Source organism: Lactuca saligna, chromosome 5, assembly GCF_052625555.1.
Source record: "Lactuca saligna cultivar CGN05327 chromosome 5, ASM5262555v1, whole genome shotgun sequence".
In the NCBI taxonomy this organism is placed as follows: domain Eukaryota; kingdom Viridiplantae; phylum Streptophyta; class Magnoliopsida; order Asterales; family Asteraceae; genus Lactuca; species Lactuca saligna.
In genome coordinates this window covers 18990993-19018980 of record NC_136421.1, presented here as the reverse complement: position 1 = coordinate 19018980, position 27988 = coordinate 18990993, and the positions used below count along the sequence as shown (strand labels likewise).

The 27988-nt window shown below is 38.9% G+C and overlaps 2 protein-coding genes across 2 annotated transcripts; one reads left to right on the top strand and one right to left on the bottom strand.

Moving 5' to 3' along the window:
• The first annotated feature begins 2683 nt into the window (after positions 1 to 2683).
• Positions 2684 to 5001, top strand: LOC144997016 (SNF1-related protein kinase regulatory subunit gamma-1-like). The gene is made up of 5 exons (XM_078956832.1): positions 2684 to 2912; positions 3476 to 3648; positions 3732 to 3917; positions 3998 to 4431; positions 4511 to 5001. Exons 1-5 carry the CDS (start codon positions 2747 to 2749, stop codon positions 4806 to 4808), a joined length of 1257 nt encoding a protein of 418 aa, XP_078812958.1. The 5' UTR covers positions 2684 to 2746; the 3' UTR covers positions 4809 to 5001.
• Positions 5002 to 5727: 726 nt separating this feature from the next.
• Positions 5728 to 8152, bottom strand: LOC144997026 (exocyst complex component EXO70B1-like). The gene is made up of 2 exons (XM_078956842.1): positions 5949 to 8152; positions 5728 to 5864 (listed from the first exon to the last, which is right to left on the bottom strand). Exon 1 carries the CDS (start codon positions 7916 to 7918, stop codon positions 5972 to 5974), a length of 1947 nt encoding a protein of 648 aa, XP_078812968.1. The 5' UTR covers positions 7919 to 8152; the 3' UTR covers positions 5728 to 5864; positions 5949 to 5971.
• Between the last annotated feature and the right edge of the window lie 19836 nt (positions 8153 to 27988).

Sequence of the window (27988 nt, the reverse complement as noted above, 5' to 3'; positions counted from 1 at the left end):
ATGTTTTTGTAGATTCAAGTTTTAGATAATCATTATAACACACCATTTTTTGTTAGATTCCATTGAGGTACAAAACATGACATATTGTTTGTATCTATCATACATTTCAACTTTCTTTTAAACATTGAAAGCTTCCGTCCCGTAAAACGGTGACACTCATCTCGTTACTTATTAGTTTTGTGTAACCTAGAAGGTGTTTGGGATTACATTTTAGCTTTAAAACTCATTTTTGTAAAAAGATTTTTTGTAAAATGTTTTTTTTTTACAAAATGAGTTTTTTAGAATGTGTTTGGATTAGCTTTTGAAGGGCTAAAACCAAAAGTTGTTTCTAAAAAATGTTTGGTTTAACTTTTATATGTAAAATAACTAAAAATGACATGCTTACATATTTACAATGATTTAGTGCTTTAAATATACTATTTTATACTTGACAATTTTTTTAAGCACATATTATAATTTTGTAAATTATTTATTAGAAAGTATAAAGCATAAATTTCTTTTAAAATATTTATATTTTTTATTAGACCGTGAAGACATGGGCGAATATTATCAGCATCAATCAAGAGTAGGTCGAATTCTTTTGTGTGAATCCATTAGTCGGAGTAATCCATAATCATGATTTCTATATTCACGTTGCCCAAGTACAATATTGTCGCCCTCTTCTACAACCATAACCCGCAAGTAAGTAACTAAGAATTGACTACATGTTTTTCTTTTTGAGTTCAAAAACGATAGAAACCATCTGTCTATTTTCTCAATTTGTTTTTTCAAATTAAGTTTAATATACCCTTTGTGTGTTGTGTTATTAATTATGAATTTATGATATGGTAATTTAGTTTCTTGTTAATATTTAATATACCTTTTGTATGTTGGATTTGCATTTGAATAAATGAAACCTTACCCCAAAAATTATGTTTGTTTTATATATACACATAGAGACAACTTTTTATTTGTTAGTTGATATATTTAGCTAAATATAACTATTATAGTTCAAAATGAAATATAGGAACAAAGAATCAATGGCAACACAATCTCAATCTCAATCCCAAACTTTCGGTCAAGTGAATGTAAGGACTAAGACGGATAAAGCATGAGAACATATAACTCCATCAAAGGATGACCAAGGAAACAATATTTACATATGTAATTTTTGTTAAAAAAATCATGGTGATGGTATAATCAAAGCTAAGAAACATCTTGCAGGTGTTACTAGTGACATATCACCTTGTACAAAAGTAACTCCAGAAGTTCGTTTTACAATGCAAGGTATTTTGAAAGAACAACACAAAGGGAAAAACGTAAAGCTAGTGGTGGCGGCATAAACAATGTTACTATCTCGGATGACAATGAATATATGGAAGAAACACAAATTTGAAATATCAAAGCATAATCTTTTAAAGAGGGGAAAAAGAAAGGTACATCAAGTGTTCATCCTTTCTTTACAAAAGGTATAAATGATAATTTTTAACCCACTATTAAATCTACCATGTAAACTAAGGAAATAATACAGGATTTAGCTATTGCGACGTGGTTCTATGATGCATTTATACATATGAATGTTTGTAACTCTCCATATTTTCAACATATGATAGATAAAATAACAGGTATTGGTTATGAGTACAAAGCACCTAATTATCATGCTTTGAGGGTAAACTTATTGTTAGATGCAAAGAAACTTGTTTCGTTGTTAATTGATTCATACATAAGTGAGTGGATTGAAAGCGGTTGCACGATTAAGAGTGATGGGTGGAGGGATATTAGGCAACACCATTCGATTAATTTCCTGGTTTATTGTCCTAAAGAAATATCATTTCTTAAATCTATTGATGTATCTGATATAGAAACAATGCATTGTATTTGTGTATTTTGTTTGTTGAGATTGTTGAGATGGTAGGACAAAAAAATATGGTACAAATCGTTACTAACAATGCCAATTACAAACTTGTCGGTACTATGCTATGTGAACCAATTTCTCAAACACAAGGTAACACTTTTTTTATCTATATTAATGTATTATTGTAATTTCAGTTTATTACCAGTCTACTTAATGCAACATTGTTTTTTTATATTGTAGAAAACGAAGTTGGTCATGTTTTTTTATGAGAATGAAGTTTATAATGAATTTTATTTATTAAGTGATCGTGAAATTGATACGTTTAACACTCCAAAATATATATATATATATATATATATATATATATAATTTGACCTACAACTTGTTTGTCATATTTATTTTAATGTTTCTCCTTTTAGATGTTAAATTATTGTTTTTTACTTTTTGTATATATTAATATGTATGTGGATAAAAAAAATACATAAGAATTCATAAAACCCATTGACAGGTAAAAAAAACGGTTTTTAAAACATTGGATAAGTTTGCTATTAAATCCACGTCAAAGTGAGATGTAGATACAGGCGCATGTTAGAGTGGGACAGTGAACATGATTGAATTTCGGATACTTGTCTTCTTCAATATATTTTTTGTATTTTAAAAATAATAAATTTTGGATCATGGTCCAATCGGATAAGCAAGCAATGCCAAGAAAACGTCAACAACTTTGACTCTCATCTGTACCCTACACGCGTCACTTATTAGCTACCATCAACGGCTGAGATTAATAACTGCAAATAACAGCCGCCGTACCGATGTACCATAACACATCCCATTTGTCTGTGTGCAAAATAATACAAAACCATCTGTTGCTAGTCTCAGTCATCACTTCATCGATCGCTCTAGAGAGAGAAAATGGTGATAGAAGAAGAAAGTCCAAGGAGTCCAGAGGCGAAGCTCGGGATGGAGTTGGAGGAGCTGTGGGACATACAGGAGGCTCAGCTTACTCCGACCGAGAAGCTCAACGCTTGTTTCGAGAGTATTCCTGTTTCTGAATTCCCTCATGCTTCGCCTTCACAAGGTATCCCTGCTTAATTCTTTTGATTTTGATTGATTTTACTTATTCCGATTGGCCCTGATATCGCATATACATCCGTTGATTTAAACCTATTTGGATGATCGTATCGTTTTTTATTATACAGGACGGATTAGATCATATGGTTACAACGACGACTGTGTGATTGGTCTCATATTGCGGATTTTATATGTAATTAGTTGATCGATACTTATTAGTTCCTAATTTCCTATCGTCTTTTACGCAATATGTGTCATAATTACCATATTTAGTTAGTTGAGTGTAGTAGCGTGCTTCTCATCGTTGTTATCGTCTACTGTGTTTGAAAGTCATAGCATACGGCCAATCGTACCTGATTGAAATTATTTTTAGATTTATGCTGAGAACAAATGGAAATGATTTATGTGTAATTCTATTCCAGATTTCAATCGATCGACAGCTATTCTCATAATTCCCATCTTCTTTGACGCAATCGATTAGACAAATCAATCAAACGTAGTGGTGTGCGTGTACCTCTGATCGCTGTTGATATCAGAAATTAAGTTCATAACGACTTTTTTTTTTTGCAGTAATTGAGATTAAATCGGATGCAAGTCTGGGTGAAGCTGTCCGATTGTTATCCCAAAACAAAATTCTTAGTGCACCTGTTGTAAACGTCGATGCACCAGAGGATGCTAGTTGGATCGACAGATATCTTGGTATGGTGGAGTTTGCAGGCATCGTCGTGTGGATTCTTCATCAGGTCTGCATACTTGTTTCCTTCAAATTCACCATCATTTTCTCTCAAATATAATTTAAACATCATTCGTATTAAATATCATACAGTCAGAAAAGAACGATGGATCCGATGTATTCTCAAGCGCATTAGACAACTCTCTGAGACCTGCTGTTGTTGCAGCAGCTGGTGGAATGTCTTCTCCAAGATACAGAAGTTCACAGCCTGAATCTCCCAAAACCGCTGGAAACTTTTTCGAGTTATTAACTTCCTCCGACTTCTATAAAAACACAAAGGTAGTCAACATTCTTTCTTTTCTTCCATATGGGTTGTGTGCTATTTCTCGCATTTAACCCCTTTTTTCATCTTCGTTTAGGTTAAAGACATCTCAGGATCATTTCGATGGGCCCCATTTCTGGCATTACAAACATCAAACTCGTTTCTCACCATGCTTTTACTCCTCTCAAAGTACAGAATGAAAAGCGTCCCAGTAGTGGATCCAGATGATGGAAAGATCCACAACATCATCACCCAATCTGCTGTGATTCACATGTTGGAAGAATGTGCGGATTTACAGTGGTTCAAAAGCTGGGGATCTAAGAAATTATGTGAACTTGGTCTTCCCCTGATGAACACCAGTGAAGTTATTAAAGTGGATGAAGATGAACCAGTTTTGCAGGCTTTTAGACTAATGAGACAGAAAGGAATTGGTGGATTACCTGTTGTTAATGGAAACAAACCGGTTGCTAATATTAGCATCCGAGATATTCAATTCCTCCTAATCGCCCCTGAGATTTACAAAGATTACAGGTTAGTGTCTCTTTCTTTTTGGAACCCTTAATTTAATTTTGTGATCCAATATTTATATGATATATTTATGACTTGGCAGATCCATCACTGCTAAGAACTTTGTGACGTCAGTTAAGAGGTATTTAGAAGAGAACAAGAAGGCGTCACCTTTGGTGAGTGGGATGATTACTTGTAGAAAAGATGATACACTTAAAGAAGTGATATTGAAGCTTGATTCAAAAGAGATACATCGTATATATGTGGTGGGTGAAGAAGGTGATCTTGAAGGTGTGATAACACTTAGAGATATAATCTCGAGGATTGTGCATGAGCCACGTGGTTACTTTGGTGACTTTTTTGATGGGGTGTTGCCTTTGCCTGCCAACAGCCGGGTTTGAGTTTAACTTTCACTTGTATTGTATTTCTAGTGAAGTTTGTTTGTTTGATGTGTCGTGTCTAACAAGAGTGCTAATCTGTTTGAGTTTGTAAGCTTTGTTGAACTTGGTATGTATCTATTTTCTTGTTTTGTTTTCAAGGGGTTTGTTTTTGCTTGTGATGTAAATCATAAAATATATGTTTAGTTTTGCATTATTTTTAACTCTCAATAAAATATATGATGTAACAACTGTTTTAACTGATTTTCTTCATAATCACATTCACATGTAAACAAGTAAATTCCCTCTTATCAGTATTGAAAATTTCCAAATGTGTAGGTATTGATGTAACAAATCCCTTTTTAAGAAAGCTTGAAAAGGCCACACGCGATAATAGACATACATGTGGTTTATGGTTCTTTTAAAAAAAATTCAGGTACAAAAAGAGTGAACAACCAACCATCAGAAGAATTGATTTGGCTCTCAGAAGAAAGAACCAAAATATGAACAGAAACCATTAAAAGAAGTGTCACGTTGCCTTTCCTTGATTGGTTTTTGAAAAGGCTAATCACATAAAATAACAACTTACTTTTTTTTCAATTCTCATTCATAAGGAATTTATGTTTTATATGAAACTGATTTCTTCCATTTTAAACAATACATCTTAATTTTTGTAGTAATGAAATCCAAAGTATATTGCTATTTTGCAGGGGGAAAACAACAAATGCACCATATAGATTCTTGTCCATTTAATTAAACCTTCCTTCTAACTTTTTTCAGTAAAAAAATATGGTTCAAATCAGAAGTTAGCATTTAATTAATTTTTGTAGGAATGGATGATGGATAATTTCATTTTTCTTTAATACTCTTTATCTCGGGGTGGTCATGTAGAACACTATAGCCTTAATAATATGCAGATGTTGTCAACAAGTGCAAGATAATATAGTTCAAAAATATTATTATAATATTCTCCTTTTTCAAAATATGCTTTCACAGTCACAGGCTAACAGCTCCTGTTAGTATCAAAATTCTATTTTTTTTCTTTTTCTTGATCAGCAGAAAGGTGGACAAGTCTTGAACCTGTAAATACACAAGAAAAGGGAAAATATTAATACCAAATTATCACATTAAAAAAATATGCAACCATGAAAACATTAGACATACTTTGCAAGAGTGATGCATCCACCCTATGTACTTTTTCTTTTGATATTATTATTCAAAACAAAAGGCTTCCCTTCAAACAAATCCATCACATAATTCTCCAAGTCATCAGGGGAGTATTTTATATACTTCCCTCCATGTCTTCCACTCTCTAATTGACTCCCAAATCTCCCCAAAAAAGCACGATATGCAGGAAGAACTTTCTCTGATATAGAAATCCTAAGTTCCTCCCTTAGTTGATTATCTGGAACCTTCCAAGCTGATTGTAACCTATAAATATCTTCAAAGCACAGATTAAAGTTCTTAAATCTTTCTTTAAGAATCACCTTGAAGGAAGCACTTGAACTCCCACCAATTCCTTCATCTTTCAGACACAACAAAGCTTTGCTCCATGCTGCTCTCAGATAACTTGTGTGCCATTGACGAATCTTGCCACGTCGTTTGCGAATCCATTGATCACCCATGAGTGTTCGAAGCTCTGAATCTTTTACTTTTTGAATAATGTAAAGAATGTTATTCATCAAGAATATGTACCTCATTGCACCATCTTCATATAATGTTGACTTTTCCTCAATGTTTGACTCCAAAGAAGTGATCAGTAACTGTAGACGGGTTCCTACAGGGGAGATAGCTGCAACACATTCACCATTGTCAATTTGTGATGAACCAGAGTCATCTGGTAAGAGGGAGTTTAATGTGTCACTGTAATCCACTAGTAATTTCATGTAATTCATGACATAACGGGTTATTGGATGAATGTCACCACCATGGATAGGTTTAGAGGTTTCAGCCTTTACAGCTTTCTCAAATTCAACAAATGTCCCTACAGCTGACATGCTGAGTCCTTTCAAAACTCCCTTCACTTCGCTGCAAACTAATTCTCCAGAGTCATATAAAGCTTCTAAATCTTGTGAAGCATCTACAAGAACTTCGTACATGTCAAGAATTCGAAATAGTTTCTCTGAAGATCTTGCACCAATGGCTACTGCCTCACCAAAGTTCAAGAGCTGCATCACGCAACCTTTTGTCGTTTCAACAAAGCAGAGTTCTTGAATAAGTTCTGATTCGTTGAAGACCTGTTCACATAAACGCTTTTCCCCAAATAAGAGAACCCTAACTACAACTTTGATAGCTAAGATCCATTTCTTGGCTTTTTCATCCAAAATCTTCCATTCAATTCTCTGTACCTCTTCGATGCTATGCCTTTCCACGCCGAGAATCGACAAACACTCATCCAGAACATCACGGCGGACGTTACTGTATACCTGGCAGCACTCTTTTTCGTAGCCTGACCTAATCATCCGATCAGCGATGTCTTTAAGCTCCTCTATTGCTTCAACACGAATCAAATCCACACAAAAATCACCGCCTAAGCTTGCACCTCTCTCGTGATGATAGCCGCTCCCTTCTTGTTCGTCCTCTCGAAAACTCTCTACTTCGTCACCTATTTCGCCATTGTTGAAGGTAAAGGAGCGTGAAACTGAACGGACAGATCCGTACAACCGATCTGCGTCTAGAGGAACAGTGTTACGGATCAAAATATGACGAAACTCGTCCTCGAGCCTCGACATAGCCAGCTGCAGCGCGTTCTCAGCTCGATCCATGACGTCATCGTCTTCCTCCGATTCGACATTCAGACCTTCCGTCAACTGAATAATCAGATCAACCGCGGCCAAGTACTCTGAAGCCTCTTCAGGACATTCCTCCCAGGGCAACGAATTCCTCGACGACGGATTACCGGCACCGCCTGGATCATGTTCAAGAATAATCTTCTCGGCTCTATCAAATTGATTCCTAGTTTTGCTATCATCGGCACCGCCGTCCATCAAATCGGAGATGTTTGACAACCGATTATCAAATCGAGAAAGGATCAAGATCATGTCTTCCGTTGCTTGTGTATTCATGTTTAGACTCTTTACAATTTGCTGAGCTGTGGCTAGAACTCTATCTTGCCCTTCCATTGTTGTCGCCATCACCGGACTTTATATGAAGCGTGTATGCTCGTGTCCGTCTGTGTACCTGATTTCCGTTCTACGGCGAATGACGATCAAATGTGTGTGTGTGTGTGAAGATCGACCGGTTTTGCAAGTGATATTAAGCAATTGACGAATCCATTCCTCTTCCCACCCACGGTGTACGTTTGTGTTCCGGGATTCTTTTGCGATTCCTTTTTGGCCGGCCTCAACGGGGTTTCGTCACACATTTCGGTGACGGGTTTATAGGAAATATTTTTTTAGAGTAAAGACAAAATTACACTTTGGTCCTTATGGTTTATCTGATTGAAAAAATATTTTTGGAGTATAAACAACTTTACCTTATGGGAAATGGAGTAATCCAACTGTATAAATAACCATTTTAATGAAAATAACCAATAATTTTTTTTAGGGAAATTTACCACATAATTCAGAATATCGTGTTTTGTTCCGGACTTGTGATCTATATATATATATATATATATATATATATATATATATATATATATATATATATATATATATATATATATATATATTGTTCCGAAGTGGGTGTTGGTTGGTGGGAATTTGGTCTGGAATCTGACACCCCGTACTTTCTTGACTGAAAAAGTGTATTCCTGATCGAAGTCCGAATCGGCCGTACATTCCAGAGTGTTATTCTGGAGAGCTAGAATTAGGGTTTTTGTATGTTTTTGTTCCAAATATGCAATACATATGTGTGTTTAATATATTTGTGTGTTTGATACTGTCCATAAACATTATGGAATGAGTATGTATACATGTTTTTTTGAGTTCCAGTTTTTAGTAGAGGAAAACGGCAGCGCATCAACGGATGTATGTAGTGTCTAGCTCTGAATTACACATGCTTTGGTGTAGATATAAACAATGATATGGTTGCTTCCAATTCTAGGTTACACACTAATTAAATTCGTCTATCGTTTCAATGTCCTGGAACAAATAGAGTTATGCAGATTATTGACGATAGTGATGTTATATATTTTCTTAGTTTTGTTACTAATATGCCTCCCAACACAGTACAATTGTTTGTTATTAATAATGTTATGGAAAGTCGTACTAATCGATTTCTTGAGGAAAATCTTTATGGAAATGGTTTTTTCCGATGCTAGAAGTAACCAAATGTGTAATTTATTACATATGTCGACCGACCATATTCCTTTTTACACTGACCCTATACATGGGTGTGATTATAGGTCTAAAGGTAAGGTTGTTGTTCATGTTGACCTTACTATTGATGTTGGTGAATCTGCAAATGATGAAGCAAAACTAATGATGTTGGTTGATGATGGTAATATAATTCCACATGGATAGTTGAACATTTTCATATTACACTGAATTTGATGGGGATGATCATGAAGACAGAGAAGGTGAAAATGATCCCTTACAAACCCGAAAAGCACAACAGGAAAAGTTTGCTTTTTATATTTTCGGTTATGAAGAAACACAACCCACCCATTCGGGTATGCCCGAACCTTTACCGCTGCCCGAATTAGCTCAACAAAATCATAAAGAGGCCACAACGCACAACTATAATTCTCATATGAAGTTATACCAAATCTTCAAAAAGAAAGAAGCACTTAAGCTAATTTAGTATTGAAAAGTTTTAGTGAATGTTTCCATTATAAAGTTAAAAAATCTACAAAAGACAGGTTTGAAGCTGTTTGCTATATGGATAATTGTGACTGACAGATTAGGGCAACAAAACATAATAATATTGATACATTTTAAGTGGTCAAACTATTGGAGAAACACACTTACTCAAACACACAACTACATCCTCGTCACCGATAAACCAACAAATTGGTAGCGGGCCACTTGTTGAAGGACATATTAGTTGATAGTACCAGTAATATGTTGCGGGGGAAACATATACAACGAACTTTAAATGACCGTCTTTTTGTACATATTTCATATTGGCAAGCATGAAATGCTAAAATGTATGCTCTAAATCTATTGAGAGGGACCCCTGAAGAAAGCTTTCAAAGACTACCTTTATAATGTTACAGAGAAAAAGAATCCAAGGACGGTTACATATATAAATATGAGTGATGAAAACAAATTTGAATACTTTTTCATGGCTATCGTTGTGCAATAACATATTTTATATACCTACTTCTTTATATTTAATGTCCATACACATGTGTTCGCTTTAATTAGATTATTAATTACTTTATAGGTCCGAGCATTTCAAAGATGTTTGCATCTCATTTGTAACATCCCAGAATTTACAACCAAAATTTTCATTTTTATTTAATAATTATAAAACATTTGTCTGAAAACATCATAGTGCTACTCATATCAAAACCAGTGTATCCATAATTAAAATATGTAATAACACAATAATATCAGAGTACAAAATCCCAAGAATTCATAGTGTGGAAAAATCATGTGTGATGTGCTGCAGTCAAGCCGACTCCTTTCCCTTTGAAAAGGAAGTACCTGAAACTAAAAGTGAAAACTGTAAGCATAAAGCTTAATGAGTTCTCCAATCATACCACATACCATACGATAACATACTGCCTAGAATATTTGGGTGTTGGCCTACCCCTTCGGTCTTTTTCAACTGGTAACCTGCCTAGCATATCTAGGTGTTGGCCTACCCCCTCCGCCTCTTTCAACATGTAACTACCTAGCATATCTGGGTGATGGGCTACCCCTTCGGTCTCTTTCAACCGGTATTCGGGGACTATTTCACCCCTACCACTACCATATAATATCATAGCATATACATACAATTCTCCTACTTGTAGCATATCTGGGTGTTAGCCTACCCCTTCGGTCTCTTTCAACCGGTAACCTAACTAGTATATCTGGGTGTTGGCTTACCCCTTCGGTCTCTTTCAACTAGTAACCGAGGACTATCCTACCCCTCCTACCACTATCACACAATATCATACCATACTAGCACATAAAGCATAATAGATAATGACATACCAAACAATTATCACACAAACAATCATCTCAACTATAATTAGCTACTAGTTAGCCGACATTGGTGCCTTCGACCCACTTCTATCGGAAGGTAATTCACCTTAAATGTTGTGAAGTAGCTGAACTGTGTGAGGCTCTAAAATATTGTAACGCCCCGTTCTAAAAGTAATTATTTATGGATTCCCGAAATCAAGAGTAAGGGCGTTTCGGTCTTTTATGGGCAATGGGTTTTCATTCGAGAATGTTTCGGACCAGGGTATGTTTCTAGAAGCGTAGGGCTTCTTGCCACCTTTCCGTGGACATAAATTTCGTCGGGAACGGATCTAGAATAAAGGAGTTATGATACTTTGAAGATATTGGCAACTATGGTCCTTATGGAGAAAAAGTGACCAGAAAGGGGCATGCATGCTTTTGGGACACGCGTGGCTACGCTCAACATAATAGAGTAATTGGTCGCGGGTGCAAGGGCGCGTACGCCCAACGTACTAGAGGTACACCCAGCGTACGCTAAAGATCAAAACCCTAATTTTGGTTGATCCACTATCTATAGAACATAATCGCTTCAACCTTAGCCCCCATATCAGCCTCCTTATCCTCAGAAAAATCCTAGATAGTTGTCCATCTCCATTGTTGAGTGTGTTTGGCCTTGTGGAGCTTAGTTTGGCAAAGGAAAGCTTAGAAGAAGAAAGAAGAGGTTGGAAAAGGATGAAACTTGGTGGCTGGAGCTTGTAGATCCGAGATAGCATCACCTTTTGCAACTATTTGGAGGTATAAAGTTCACAACTTTCCTTGTAGAAATATAGATCTAGCTGTTGTGAGATTTGGGATCTTTTTAGGTCCAAAGATTCGACCTTTATGGTGTAACTTCGCCCCAAAGCTTGGGATTGCCACCCTTAGAGCTAAAAATGCCCCATGAGTAGTAAAGTCTTGATTTTTATGGTTCTATTAAGCCTATGCATGAGATCTAGTCCCCTTTTATGGATGTAGAAGATCACTTTGGAAGTTTGAGTTGGTTTGAGCCATATAAAGTCACTAAGTCAGTGACTTTATGGTTTAAGGCGTAAAATAAGACTTGGATATGAGTTGGTAGCTTCTGGATCGAGATATTCAGCTCTTAATAGAAAAAGGACTTAACAGGGGAATTACGCTGAGCGTAATTGTAGGTATGCCTAGCGTACTCACCTTTTTGCCTGTACACTTAGCGTACATGGGGGGGGGGGGGGGTACGCCGCGCGTAATCTGTATGTATGGATCATGAGTTTTTGGGCCGTGTTTTGGGGTATGTTTAGGTATTTGGGCCTTTGTGGGCCCTCAGAAATCATATTATATAGGTAAAGGAATATAATTTGGGATTAGGGTGAGGCCCATTAAGGTATTGGGCCCAATGTAGCAAATTGGGCCATTAGTGGATCACTAGTGGGCTTGAGAAGCTTACCTAGTGTTAGGCTTTTCATTTTATGGTGTTGGGCCTTAGCCATGGATCAGATTTGGGTTAAGGATAAAATGGTCAATTTACCCATAGAAGGATATTGTTTTGGGCTAAGTGTTATTGCGGCATTGATAGTTCGGGGAGCTAGAGGAGCAGTGGTGCAGGGATTGTTAGATAGCAGTTAGAAGGGTACCAATAGTGTTTCAACAGATTTAGGTGAGTTATCCTCACTATACCAAGGGTCTAAGGCACGAAGGCCGACCCTTTGAATTGTTATTTAAGTGATTGCTATTGTGATATGTTGGTTTGGTATTTTGCTAAAAAGGATGATTATATGCTAGTATGGTTGATTAGATTGGCATCCTGTTAGACTGGATGTGGTTATGCTTAGTGACCTGTAGCTGGTCGGACTGTATATGTGCTGGTAAGAGATTACCTGTGAGATGTGTGCATGTTTGAATAGCTTTAAAGGGTATTCCATCCCACTAGGATGATATGGCCCTAGTATGTTGTTTCAATAGACTGTTATGTGATTATTTGATAAATGCACATGTTTGCTAGTATGCGGGCATTCCAACCCGATGGTTGTGGGCCAAGAGTATTCCATCCCGGTAGGATGATTGGACCCATAGTATGATGGCATTCTAACCCGATGGTTGTGGGCCTGGGGTATTCCATCCCGAGGGATGATTGGAACCATAGTAGTTATTGTATGTATAGGTGTGTGGGCATTCCAACCCGATGGTTGTGGGCTGAGATTATTCAATCCCGAGGATGATTAGACTCGTAGTATGTTGGCATTCCAACTCGATGGTTGAGGGCCTGGGGTATTCCAACCTGGCGGTTGATTGGACCCATAAGTATGTTGTTTATTGATGTATGTGTATGGTTATGTGTGTATGGGTGTTTTGGGGGAACTCACTAAGCTTCGGAGCTTACAGTTTCAGTTTATTGTTTCTGGTACATCAGGTGACCGTGGCAAGGCAAAGGAGCGATCGTACCGCTCCTCGTAATTCATGATTTTGTGATTTGGTTATGGGGATACTCTGATGTTTCAAACTGTTTTGAAAACAAGTTGTATTAACTTAATGGTTTTTGAATGGATTGAAATGTTTTAAATTGGTTGGAAATTTTTGGTTGTTACAAATATGATCCTCTCAAACTCCTACATATAAAATCTCATTTAGTTACCCTTTAATGCCCCTACCCTTTAAGGGTCAACTTAGGTCAAACTCAAAGTCAAAGTGAACACCCTAGTCAAAAGTCAACATTTGGTCAAAGTCCACATCCTGGTCAAAGTCAACATCAGTTTGACTCAACTCGTCGAGTTGGTCCATCAACTCACCGAGTTCTATAAATCAGAGTACCTCAAACTCACGATCCAACTCGTCGAGTTCTTCCTTATGACAAAATCGGGACTTTTCGTTTCAACTGGTCGAGTCCTTCCTTGGAATCGTTGAGTCCTCAAATCTTTAAAACGCTAAAGACTTGACCAACTTACTAAGTCATCTTATAGACTCACTGAGTTTTCTCAGTAATAGAAAAGGTTGGGGGACCATGACCCTACTCGCCGAGTTGCATGAACAACTCGTCGAGTCCCCCATAGTCTAAACCTATTCAGTCGTTTCTAGTCTAGTTTAATGCTTCCAAACCATAGATCTGGTATCCTAGGATCAAGTTACCACGTAAAGTTGCTAACTTTATGTCCATGCATGTTGTTATAAGGCTAGATACCCCAAAACTAAGCTAAATAAGAGATCTAGGGCATGGGGAAGGGCTAAGGCTTGATAAAGTTAGAAACTTTAAGTCTCATAAGCTTATGACTGTCTAGATTTGAAGTCAAAACCTCAAGATACATTCAAGTCTTGAAAATGACTTGAATATGGCCCAAAAGTAACAAAAAACAACCCTAAGTGAAGATATAAGCAATGAAAAGCCAATGTATCAACTTTATACCTCAAATGAGTTAGAAATGCAACTCAACTTTCGGATCTAATAGCTTCCTCTTGAATCCCCAAGCTTCTCCTTCCTTCTCAAGCTTTAAAATCACCAAGAACACACAACAATGGCTCAAAAACACTCCAAGGTGGATTAGGGTTTCATGGCTAGAGTTTGGAGTGATGGAGGCTGAAAATGAGGTTAACCTCTGGAGATTAAGGTGCTTAAATAAGGTGCGAAACCTTGAAATTAGGGTTTCATTATGGCAGCCCTACTCGTCGAGTCGAGGCTCTTAACTCGTTGAGTAGGATTCAAATCCCGCGTCCCAAATTTCCATTCCTACTCAACGAGTTTGGGGCCTCCAACTCGTCGAGTTACAGAACAAAACGAATAAATATTTATTAAAATACATACCAAGAATCGAACATTACAAATCTCCCTCCACTTATTTTAGAATTCCTCAAAGTCTGCTGCGTTTGAGAATAGCTATGGGTAGTGCTCCCTCATCTCGTCTTCTGGGTCCCAAGTCCATTCTGAGCCCTTGCGGTGTTGCCATTGCACCTTCACGGACTCTACCCTCTTGTTCCTCAGACCTTTTGTCTCCCTGTTGATGATAGCTATTAGTCGCTCAATGAAGTTCAGGTTGTCATGCACCTAAATATCCTCTAGCGGCACCACCGCAGAGTCGTCTACCACGCACTTCCACAGCTGGGAGACGTGAAAGGTGTTGTGGATCTGACTAAGCTCTAATGGTAGATCCAACCTACATGTTACCTTTCCCACCCGAGTTATAACCCTGAAAGGTCCAATATACCTGGGGCCCAGCTTGCCCCACTTCCCTAAACCGGATGACACCTCCAAGTCTGAACGGTGCTTATCGGCATAACTTTTCTGCTCTGAGCAGTCTGAAGCCTGCTCAGGACCTGTTGGACCCTCTCGGTTATCTTAAGTATCACTTCAGTACTCCCTATGACCCTCTTCCCAACCTCACCCCATCATATCGGGGTGATGCACTTCCTCCCGTAGAGCATCTCGAAGGGAGGTCGGTCGATACTGGCGTGGTTGCTATCATTATAGGAAAATGCTACCAAGGTGTGACATCCCCAAAATCTCGGCCAGAAAAGACCGATTTTTCATTTATGCTTTTAAAATAATTTCAGAGTAAATCCTTTTGATTTGAAAGAGTTGCGGAATTTGTTCCCAAAAACAAAACATGATAAAACAATGTTTACCAAAGCATTTCATAAAAGAAATGTATTTTCATTATATAATCAAAACTCGGGGTGTCATGTTCCGATACAGACCAATAAGCATAAACGATAATATTACAAGTCATTCAACAAATATATACACATACAGACTTGTAAACAAAACAACTTGATGGTTCATCCATCTTACTCCCTTGCGCCACTTCCTGTAATACAAATAAAACTGAGTGGGTCAGGCTTGGGAGCCTGGTGAGCATATAGGGTTTTCAACCCACAATAAATAATTAAATTAATTATTATCAACCAACAATAACCTAATTACCCATTTCCGTTATTCTCACTTTATGTCCCTAAAATAACTAACACAAGGGACCTAGTCTAAGAATATTTCATCGGGGTGACAACACATGCTTCGGGGGTTCCTTAGCCATATAAGTCAAATAAGGAAACCATGAGGGGGATGGAATACAGCGAATGAACACCCAAGTTCATTAACACCTACAGGTTATGAGCCTGCTAGCGTTCCACTGGACTGTCTACAAAAGTCTGTGGTCGTCATCTAAATTCCGCTAGATGACTGAATCAAAACAACATCGAGGCCTCTCATCTGTTTATTACACACCAACTATCTACCCATGTTCTACCCAACATATTAGTATATAAAACATACATTTTATACATATTTTCAAAACCTGTATAACATGCTTAATCAATACATTTTCCACATAACAGATGAGGCACACACACATAATACGTATTTCATAGAGAAATAATCAAATCTATAAGATAGAAGAAAGTGAATATACATTCACACACATAACAACAAAATATACACGTAGCACGTATTTCGTATAAAATACTTCATAATTATGTGTTAGAAGAAAGTAACCACACACTCACACATATAAACAACAATATACTTAATACACTCAAACCATACTTGTATTATTATCGTGTTTATGAAAGTTAGTATACACTCACTTGATCAGAAGATGATCGGACAACACTACGACTTGCAAAAGTAGTAATCCTCATCAGATCTGGAAGATCTCTACAAAAATCGAATTTCTCGCGGGCAGAGCTTCAGCTCGGGAACCGTACTTCTCGGGACCTTCGGGATCCCGGGACTTGCTTCGGGACTCGGGAATATTACCGGGGCTTCGAGGTGGCTTCGGGGGTTAAAATGCAGAGCTTCGACACGAAATGGAGGAGAAATGAGCAAATAAGCCTGGACCCCTCGCATCCTATTTATAGGAGGCTGAGGCATCGCAGTACGCGGGGCGTACTGCTCCGAAATTGTCACTGCATGCGTCATCCGAAGTCCTTGAGTGCGAGTGTCGACATTCTTCGCTGTACGCAGGGCGTACACGAGTACGCGGTGCGTACTTCGGATGAGTCCGGTGACTCGCCTTCGGATAATACCGAATTTAATAATTAAATTTGATAATTAATTATTTAATAAACTTCGAACTCCGTTTTCGATGTTCTTTATATCCACGCGAAGGTGAGACTACGCTCTACAACTTTCGTTTAGACTCCGTTGGCTAATTTTGACTTTATTTTTATTATTTATTTTTAATAGGCCGGGACAGAAAATTTCGTTATAAATTCATAACTTCTTCGTTTGACGTCCGTTCTCGCCTAACTTTTTATCGCTTCGATACTAACAACGAGATCTTCGATTTTCGTTTAGATCACTGAGGCTAAATATCGCTCTAACGTAAATTTCACTTTTTACGTCATTCAGTGGTGTCGGTTATGTCACGAAACTTCGACAGGTCATAACTTCTTCGTTATAACTCGGATTTCGGCATTCTTTATATCTTCGGAAACCTTGTTTCAACTACTACAACATTATCTAAAGATATCAAGTTTATTATACACTTAAATTTTGATGCTTATTTTTATTCTTAATTAATCAAACCACATAATTAACTAATTAAGCACAAAACACATAATACTCAAATAATACACTTCTATTATTTCAAAATTGGTTACAAAGGTTAACCTAGACTATTACATTGCTAAAAATGGCAAGCCCAGAAACACAGGCGTTACAATTCTCTCCACCTTAGAATGATTCCGTCCTCAGAATCACACCTCAACAAACAAATGCGGATAGCGACCCATCATGTCACTCTCCGTCTCCCAGGTGAGATTCGGCCCATTCGTGTGTTTCCATCGGACAAGCACTAACTCGACCATCTTGCATCGCAACTTCTTAGTCTTTCGGTCAACAATTGCCTCTGGTTCTTCAATCAACCTTTTGTTCTCATCGATTCTCAACTCCGAAAGTGGAATCATGTAGGGAACTTCCCCCGTGAACTTCCGTAAATAACACACATGAAAAGTGTTATGAATTCCATTCAGTTCTTCTGGTAGTTCGAGCTTGTAAGTTTGGTTCCTAATCCTCTGAAAAACTTTAAACGGTAAAATAAACCCTGGACTTAATTTTCCCCTTTTTCCAAATCTTATAAGTCCCTTCCACGGCGAGACTTTAAGCAAAACCAAATCCCCAACTTCAAAAGTCATCGATCTTCGCTTTTTGTCAGCATAGCTCTTTTGACGATCCTGAGCCGCTAACATTCTTTCCCTAATTATTTTCAACTTTTCAGCAGTTTGATGAACCAACTCCGGTCCCATAAACTGCTTTTCCCCAGCCTCAAGCCAACAAGACGGCGTACGACACTTTTGTCCATACAAAGCTTGGTAAGTTGCCATCTTAATGCTCGAGTGAAAACTAATATTATAGAAAAATTCTACCAGTGGTAAATGTTCATCCCAATCACCTAGGAATTCCAAGGTACATGCTCTCAGCATATCTTTAAGTGTTTGTATCGTTCTTTTACTCTGACCATCAGTCTGCGGATGGTAAGCTGTACTTAAACATAACTTGGTACCCATTTCCTCTTGTAGACTTTTCCAAAACCTTAAGGTGAAACGGCTATCACGATCCGATACAATCGTTAACGGAACACCGTGAAGCCTCACAATTTCCTTCACGTAAGAATTTGCAAGCTTCTCCATAGACCATTTCTCCTTGGCTGCAATGAAATGCGCACTCTTAGTGAATCGATCAACGACCACCCAAATCATGTCGTGACCATTCTTTGTTCTGGGCAGTTTAGTGACAAAATCCATATGAATGTCTTCCCACTTGCCCATAGGCACATGTAAAGGTTCTAAACTCCCATACGGTTTCTGATGTTGTGTCTTGACTCTCGCACAAGTCACACACTCGGCCACATACTTTGCAACATCAAGCTTCATCGTCGGCCACCAGTAGTAGGGTTTTAGGTCCCTATAGATTTTTGTGCTACCGAGATGAATCGAGTACATGGTTTTGTGAGCTTCTTCCATCAGAAGATCTGTGATTCCTCCTATCTTAGGTATCCAAATCTGATCCTGGAACACCTTCAGTCCATGACTGTTTACACCGAACACCAACGTTTTGCCCAAATGTTCCTCCTTTCGGTCATTCTTTTCAGAAGCTTCCTCTTGAGCTTTCTTTATACTTTCCACAATGGTCGAGACAACTTCAATTCTCAACGCTCTTGGCCTTTTCCTTTCAAGATTGACTTTCCAACTGAGAGCATCAGCAACTACATTAGCTTTACCGGGATGGTAAAGTATCTCACAGTCGTAGTCCTTGAGTAATTCCAGCCAGCGTCGTTGCCTCATATTCAATTCCTTCTGATTAAAGAGATATTGGAGACTCTTATGATCAGTGAAAAGTTTGCACTTCGTGCCATAGAGGTAATGCCTCCATATCTTCAGAGCGAAAACTACTGCTGCCAACTCCAAATTATGAGTCGGGTAGTTCTTTTCATGCTCCTTCAGCTGTCGAGATGCATATGCTATCACCTTTTCTCTTTGGGTTAAAACACAACCCAATCCAACACCATACGCATGGCTATAAACAGCGAAGTCTTCAACTCCATCGGGTAGAGAAAGTATCGGTGCCTCGCATAGCTTCTTCTTTAGCTTCTCGAATGCTTCTTTATGCTTATCATTCCAAGCATAAGTAACTCCTTTGTGGGTCAAAGCTGTCAATGGAGTAGCAATCGAAGAAAAGCCTTGGATAAACCTTCGGTAATATCCGGCTAATCCTAAAAAGCTTTGGATCTCTGTGGGACTTTTCGGTTATTCCCACTTCATTACAGCTTCAATCTTTGTTGGATCAACCATTATCCCTTCTTGGTTGACCACGTGACCCAAGAATTGGACTTCCCGAATCCAAAAATCACATTTGGAGAACTTAGCATACAACTTCTCCTTCTTCAAGACTTCTAACACTTCTCGCAAGTGTCTGTCATGCTCCTCCTGGCTTTTCGAGTAAATTAGAATGTCGTCTATGAACACTATCACAGATTTATCAAGGAACGAATTACAAACTCTGTTCATTAAATCCATGAATGTTGCCGGAGCATTGGTTAATCCAAACGACATAACCAAGAACTCGTAGTGTCCATATCTAGTTCTGAATGCAGTCTTCTTGATATCGTGCTCTCTTACTTTTAGCTGATGATAGCCTTACCTAAGACCGATCTTCGAGAAATAGCTCGAACCTTGCAACTGATCAAATAGGTCATCAATCCTTGGCAACGGGTATCTATTCTTTATTTTTGCCTTGTTCAGCTCTCTGTAATTCATGCACATCCTCATACTTCCATCTTTCTTCTTCACGAATAACACCGGAGCTCCCCAGGGTGATGAACTAGGTCTAATGAAACCTTTGTCCAATAACTCCTGAAGTTGCATCATCAATTCCTTCATCTCCGTCGGTGCTAATCGATAAGGTGCTTTTGCTATTGGCGTGGTTCCTGGTAACAAGTCAATTCTGAACTCCACTTGTCTATCAGGTGGTAATCCAGGAAGATCTTTGGGAAATACTTTCGGATAATCACACACCACAGGAATACTCTGCATCACCTTCTTTTCCTTCTTAGCATCAATCACGAATGCTAAATATGATGTACATCCCTTGGTCAAACACTTTCTGGCTGTCATTAGGGAAATGATTCCAGAATTCACTCGACGTTTGTCCCCATACACCATAAACGAATCTTTTCCAGGCGGGTTTACTTTAACTATCTTCTTCTTGCATAAAATTTCGGCATTATTGGCGCTAAGCCAATCCATTCCCAACACGATGTTGAAACCATTAAGTTAGATAGGTAATAATTCTTCGTGAAACTTGTTCCCATTAAGGTCGATTAAGATGTTTTTCATACGATGGCTAACAGGTACAAACTTGCCACTATCAACTTCGACTAATAAAGCATTATCTAGTCTATCAACATGCAAAGCTAGTTTTCTACCAAATTCATGTGATACAAAGGAGTAGTTGGCTCCAGAATTAAATAAAATTTGGGCAGGCAATGTGTTTACGAGAAAGGTACCTGAAGCGACATCAGCTTCATCTTTAGCAGCTTCCAGTGTCATCTAGAATGCTCTCGCCTTTGGCTTTGGTGGAATGTTGGGCTTAGCTGCCTCCTTCTTCTTCGGACAGTCTTTCAAAATGTGCCCCTCTTCATTACAACCGAAACACATCCTTTTGTTGTTCGAACATTCATTGGCAAAATGTCCAACCTTCCTACACTTGTAGCAGGTTACATCCTCGCTACATTTCCCAAAGTGCTTTTTCTTACACTTATCACACCACTTCTCTTCGCCTCCTATTCCTCCGCCAAAAATTTTCGAATCAGATTTTGAAAATTTTCTTTTTTTTACCGGAACCAGATGTTCCCTCAAACTTTCTCTTCTCACCAACCTCAACCTTGTTGGTGGTTCTCCCCTTAATCATGTTCTCAACAGACTTGGCAGCCCAGATAGCTACCTCTAGAGTATGTGCCTAACGTACTGGCACCTCGTACTCCCATGGGAGTCCCTTTGCACACCGGTCCACCTTTGTCAGCTCGTCTGGAACGATACGCAAGGCAAACTCCATCTTATTGGTGAAGTTGTTGGTGTATTCATCAACTGACATGCTGCCCTTCGTCAATGTCAGAAACTTGTTCTCTAGTTCCAATAGATTTTGAGCCGAGCAGAACTTGCGCGTGAACTGCACTAAGAACTCTGCCCATGACAATTGCAGTGGCTCATTTGGGCTTAAAGTATTCCCTAGAGTGTTCCACCAACGAACGGCTCCACCTCGTAACTGACACACTGCATAGATAGTCTGCAACTTTCCTCTGCAGCCACAAGTCATGAAGGCCAATTCCATTTCTGAGATCCAATCCATAACTCCAATTGGATCCTCCTTTCCATTGAAGGTCGATGGTTTACAAGTTAGAAAGTCCTTGTACTTGCATCCCATTCCATCATTCCTTCCATTATGGTTGTCTCGCCTAACTATCGGTGGGTTGGCTTGACCAACAGACCCACTGAAGTTTCCACCTTCCGAGTGCCCTTCATTTAATTCGGGCTCTTCCACATGATTTGACAGTTCTTCACGATTATGTTGAAGCAACCGCCTAGTCTCCTCCATTTGACGATCCAACATTGTTTGAATCATCATTTGTACACCAGCCATTGTTATTGGCTCCGGTGCTGCAGCTACAACAGGTAATTGTTCAATCACTGCTGGTTGATTCCTGTTTTCATCAGCATTTCCAACTCCACTTCTTGTTCTCACCATTTTTGATCTACACACCAAATAAGGTGAAATTAGATCCTTATTCACGATAGATATTCAAATCATCCTTATCACTCCGAAACGTTTACATGCTAGTTCTAATATCGTAGACGTACGCTTAGAATCCTACACACATAAAGTTTCTAGATCCGGTCGGCAACAGACCATAGATCCGAACAAATAATATCATATATGGCAACATATAACATTTAGCACATAAAACATTTTAGGCAACTTTCCTAAAATAATCTAGTGCTCGTGTCTAAAATGTAACAGACACACATCTCAAAATTTCACTTAGCATTCTAAGTTTAAGTCTAGAAATCCTAAAAATTCCTAGTTCGCTTAAACTAATGCTCTGATACCAACTGTGACATCCCCAAAATCTCGGCCAGAAAAGACCGATTTTTCATTTATGCTTTTAAAATAATTTCAGAGTAAATCCTTTTGATTTGAAAGAGTTGCGGAATTTGTTCCCCAAAACAAAACATGATAAAACAATGTTTACCAAAGCATTTCATAAAAGAAATGTATTTTCATTATATAATCAAAACTCGGGGTGTCATGTTCCGATACAGACCAATAAGCATAAACGATAATATTACAAGTCATTCAACAAATATATACACATACAGACTTGTAAACAAAACAACTTGATGGTTCATCCATCTTACGCCCTTGCGCCACTTCCTGTAATACAAATAAAACTGAGTGGGTCAGGCTTGGGAGCCTGGTGAGCATATAGTGTTTTCAACCCACAATAAATAATTAAATTAATTATTATCAACCAACAATAACCTAATTACCCATTTCCGTTATTCTCACTTTATGTCCCTAAAATAACTAACACAAGGGACCTAGTCTAAGAATATTTCATCGGGGTGACAACACATGCTTCGGGGGTTCCTTAGCCATATAAGTCAACTAAGGAAACCATGAGGGGGATGGAATACAACGAATGAACACCCAAGTTCATTAACACCTACAGGTTATGAGCCTGCTAGCGTTCCACTGGACTATCTACAAAAGTCCGTGGTCGTCATCTAAATTCCGCTAGATGACTGAATCAAAACAACATCGAGGCCTCTCATCTGTTTATTACACACCAACTATCTACCCATGTTCTACCCAACATATTAGTAGATAAAACATACATTTTATACATATTTTCAAAACCTGTATAACATGCTCAATCAATACATTTTCCACATAACAGATGAGGCACACACACATAATACGTATTTCATAGAGAAATAATCAAATCTATAAGATAGAAGAAAGTGAATATACATTCACACACATAACAACAAAATATACACATAGCACGTATTTCGTATAAAATACTTCATAATTATGCGTTAGAAGAAAGTAACCACACACTCACACATACACTCAAACCATACTTGTATTATTATCGTGTTTATGAAAGTTAGTATACACTCACTTGATCAGAAGATGATCAGACAGCACTACGACTTGCAAAAGTAGTAATCCTCAGCAGATCTGGAAGAACTCTACAAAAATCAAACTTCTCGCGGGCAGAGCTTCGGCTCGGGAACCGCACTTCTCGGGATCTTCGGGATCTCGGGACTTGCTTCGGGACTCGGGAATATTACCGGGGCTTCGAGGTGGCTTTGGGGGTTAAAATGCAGAGCTTCAACACGAAATGGAGGAGAAATGAGCAAATAAGCCCGGACCCCTCGCATCCTATTTATAGGAGGTTGAGGCCTCGCAGTACGCGGGGCGTACTGCTCCGAAATCGTCACTTCATGCATCATCCGAAGTCCTCGAGTGCGATGTCGACATTCTTCGCTGTACGCAGGGCGTACACGAGTACGCGGTGCGTACTTCGGATGAGTCCGGTGACTCGCCTTCGGATAATACCGAATTTAATAATTAAATTTGATAATTAATTATTTAATAAACTTCGAACTCCGTTTTCGATGTTCTTTATATCCACGCGAAGGTGAGACTACGCTCTACAACTTTCGTTTAGACTCCGTTGGCTAATTTTGACTTTATTTTTATTATTTATTTTTAATAGGCCGGGACAGAAAATTTCGTTATAAATTCATAACTTCTTCGTTTGACGTCCGTTCTCGCCTAACTTTTTATCGCTTCGATACTAACAACGAGATCTTCGATTTTTGTTTAGATCACTAAGGCTAAATATCGCTCTAACGTAAATTTCACTTTTTACGTCATTCAGCGGTGGCGGTTCTGTCGCGAAACTTCGACAGGTCATTACTTCTTCGTTATAACTCGGATTTCGGCATTCTTTATATCTCCGGAAACCTTGTTTCAACTACTACAACATTATCCAAAGATATCAAGTTTATTATACACTTAAATTTTGACGCTTATTTTTATTCTTAATTAATCAAACTACATAATTAAGCAATTAAGCACAAAACACATAATACTCAAATAATACACTTCTATTATTTCAAAACTGGTTACAAAGGTTAACATAGACTATTACATTTCTAAAAATGGCAAGCCCAGAAACATAGGCGTTACACAAGGGAAGGTAGGTATCCCAACTACCACCAAAGTCCAAGATACACACCCGCAACATATCCTCCAAAGTCTAGATGGTCTGATCACTCTGACTATCCGTCTGCGGGTGAAAAGTCGTACTAAAATGAAGACAAGTACCCAACTTGTCATGAAATTTATTCCAGAATCTGGAAATGAACCGTACATCTTGGTCAGAAATCATGGAAACTGGCACTCCATGTCGAGCTATTACCTCCCTGATGTAGATGTCCTCCAGCTTCTTGGCCGAAATGCTCTCCTGGATAGAAATCAAATGGGCACTCTTGGTCAACCGATCCATGATGACCCAAATAGAATCCACTCCCCGTGCAGTCCTGGGAAGCTTCATGATGAAATCCATAGTAATATCATCCTATTTCCACACAGGGATATCTAACGGTTGCATCTTGCCGTGAGGCCCCTGGTGCTCGGCCTTGACCTTCCTGCAATTCAAGCACCGCTCCACGTACAAAGCTATGTCTCGCTTCATGCAGGGCCACCAATAACCAGGGCGAAGATCCCTTTACATCTTCGTCTCCCCAGGATGGATGGAGAATCTCAACTTGTGGGCCTCATCCATCATAACATGGCACACCCCGCCCCAGTAAGGAACCTAGACCCTACGATGCAGGGTCAACAGCCCATGGTTGTCATAAGCAAACAAGGCCACCTGGCCTATGATCCGCTCACACTTCTGGTGTTCCTCCTTCATACCCTCGATGTACACCTATCATAACTAGCATTTCTGGGTTAGGAAATTATGTCCAAGTCTAAATAACTTTCAGCAAATCTCGTAACGTTAATGTTGATATGTTGGATTAGGTGTTTAAGCCCATAAGGCCATAACTATTATTGGTATGTACTTGATCCGAGAGTAGCATGGTCCATTTGGGTTGCATGACACCGGAACAATTTGGAGGATAGGATTTTGAGAAGAGGATATTTGTGATTTATTAATATATTATAAGTTCTAATATATTAATATGAAATCATATTATTTAATTAGTATTGATCAAAAATTAGTTTGGTGCAACACCTGGTTCTTGGTACGTATTCTTGTTATTAATTCCTTAAATATTTTGCATTTTGGCCTTGGACTCAGCGAGTTGAAGGACCAACTCGCCGAGTAGAAGCGGGACTTAAGTGACGGACTCGGCAAGTCGGGTCTCAGACTCGGCAAGTAGGTGTTGTTCGGACAAAAACCCTAACCTGAGGGTTTGCACCATATTTAAACACCTTAACTCGGCCTCCCTCGTCCTATTTTCTCCCAGAAGACCCCCATAGCAAACCCTATCCGTTATTGAAGCAATCTAAGGCTTTTGGTGTGATTTTGGTGTTTTTGTGTCCCAAGGAAGAAAGGAAAAGCTTGAAGGATCAATAGGATGCTAGAAGGATCCGATTTTGAGCATCATTTACATTCTTCAGAAGGTATAAAGTCTATACCTTTTTTGTTCTTTTGATAGATCCTATTTTGTGGAGTTTTAGGGCTTTTCTAAGCCATTTTGGTCACCAACCATGATTGCAAGCATGGTTAGGAGTTGATGTTTCAGATCTAGGTCCTTAGAGGGGTTACAAGGTAGAAAGGAGTGGCTTTTGCACTCAAAGAAGGCCCCATGCATTGTAAGAGATTGTTTTAGGACCTTTTGAGCTCAAAGTCCCATGCATGCACGTAAAGTTTGTAACTTTACATGCTAGATCGATTGTAGAAGCATTGATCTACCTTTTGATCAAGGGTTATATGTCAGAAATCAAAGATTTAGTGAGAGGATGTGACCGACTCGACGAGTCCATCCTTGGACCCGACGAGTCCAAGGTTTCTGTCCCACATCAGTTGAGGGTCAAAAGGACCGAGTTGAGTGTGGAAAGGTTCTAGGGAATCCCAGGGAGTGACCCAATGTTATGGACTAAGCCATTGTTCTGAAAGTTCATAGGACTCGGTGAATGCATGAGTAGACTCGGCGAGTCCAAGACAATCTTCTTAAGGATGAAGGTGAACTCGGCGAGTCAAGGACAGGACCTGTGTATCAGTTGAAGATGAACTCGACGAGTTGTTCATACAACACGACGAGTTGGATGAGGATCCAGTCGAGTTTCATTTAGAAGGAAAACTCGTTGAGTCGTCGCCTAACTCTACGAGTAGAGACGGGTATAAGGTCAAATGGATGGATAAGGACTCGGCGAGTTGGCAAACCAACTCGACGAGTCAGGTCAACTAGAAGTTGACTTTGACTTTGACTTGGTCCGGGGTAAAATGGTCATTTTACCCTAAGAACAGTTAGCAGTGTTTGACTAAGTGTTTTGTGGGGATTGTAGCCGGAGGATTTCCAGAGTAGTAGTGACAGCAGTCAGAGGATTCCCGCACAGATCAACAGCTACTAAGAGGTGAGTTACCTTCCAGTAGCGGTGGGTCTACGGCCACAATGTCGGCCCACCAGTAGGAGTTGTATGATTAGATGATTGTCTTTGTGATATCATCTAGGTTTGCTATCACCTGATATGTTATATGCTGGCATGATATGTTATATGTGATAGTAGTAGAGTTCGGTTGTTAGGACCAAAGGGTAGGTCAAACACCCCAGATATGTCTGATAATATGTGCTGATATGTTTATATGCTAGCATGATATGTTATATGTGATAGCGGTAGTAGGAGGGGAATAGTCCCCAAGTTTGGTTGTTAGGACGGACGGGTAGGTCAGCACCCCATAATGGCTTGACAAGGGTAGGATGACACCCCAGAATGGCCGCATGGGTAGGACGGCACCCCAGAATGGCCGCATGGGTAGGTCGGCACCCTAGAATGGCCGTACCGGGTAGGTCGGGCACCCCAAAATTGCCCAACAGTATGTATGTTATGTGATTGCATGTTATGTGGTACGATGGGGGAACTCACTAAGCTTCATGCTTACAGTTTACAGTTTTGGTTTCAGGTACCTCTTCGGCGACGGGGAAGGAGCTAGCGCGGTAGCGGCACATCATACACACACTCTTGTTTTCCGCATTACGAGTTATTATGGGATTTGTACTCTGACATTATTATGTTTTTGCAATTCGGTTTTCAGATACGAAATATGCTTTTATTAAATGATGTGATCGGTTGATATTTTGATGCAAATGTTGTGCAAATCACTTAATTAAAAATGAAATTTTTGGTCGTGAAAATTGGGTCATTACAAGTTGGTATCAGAGCCCTGGTTTGAGGGATTCGGGCACACCTTCGGGGGTGTCTGGACTCAGACTAAGGGATTAAAAGATTTTTACAAAGAAAATGACTTTCTAAAAGCTAAAATAAAAGAGTTTTGAGAAGGAATAAGTGTGTGATGTGCGCAATCGGCCGAGCTCAAGTAAGTATTCCCCATAGTACCCATA

Excerpts from the sequence above, each read along its gene's own strand:
- LOC144997026 (XM_078956842.1), bottom strand. The coding sequence starts at position 7,918 with ATGGCGACAACAATGGAAGGGCAAGATAGAGTTCTAGCCACAGCTCAG.
- LOC144997016 (XM_078956832.1), top strand. The coding sequence starts at position 2,747 with ATGGTGATAGAAGAAGAAAGTCCAAGGAGTCCAGAGGCGAAGCTCGGG. Across the intron at positions 2,913-3,475 it reads TCATGCTTCGCCTTCACAAG|TAATTGAGATTAAATCGGAT; the intron begins GTATCCCTGCTT and ends TTTTTTTTGCAG. Across the intron at positions 3,918-3,997 it reads ACTTCTATAAAAACACAAAG|GTTAAAGACATCTCAGGATC; the intron begins GTAGTCAACATT and ends ATCTTCGTTTAG.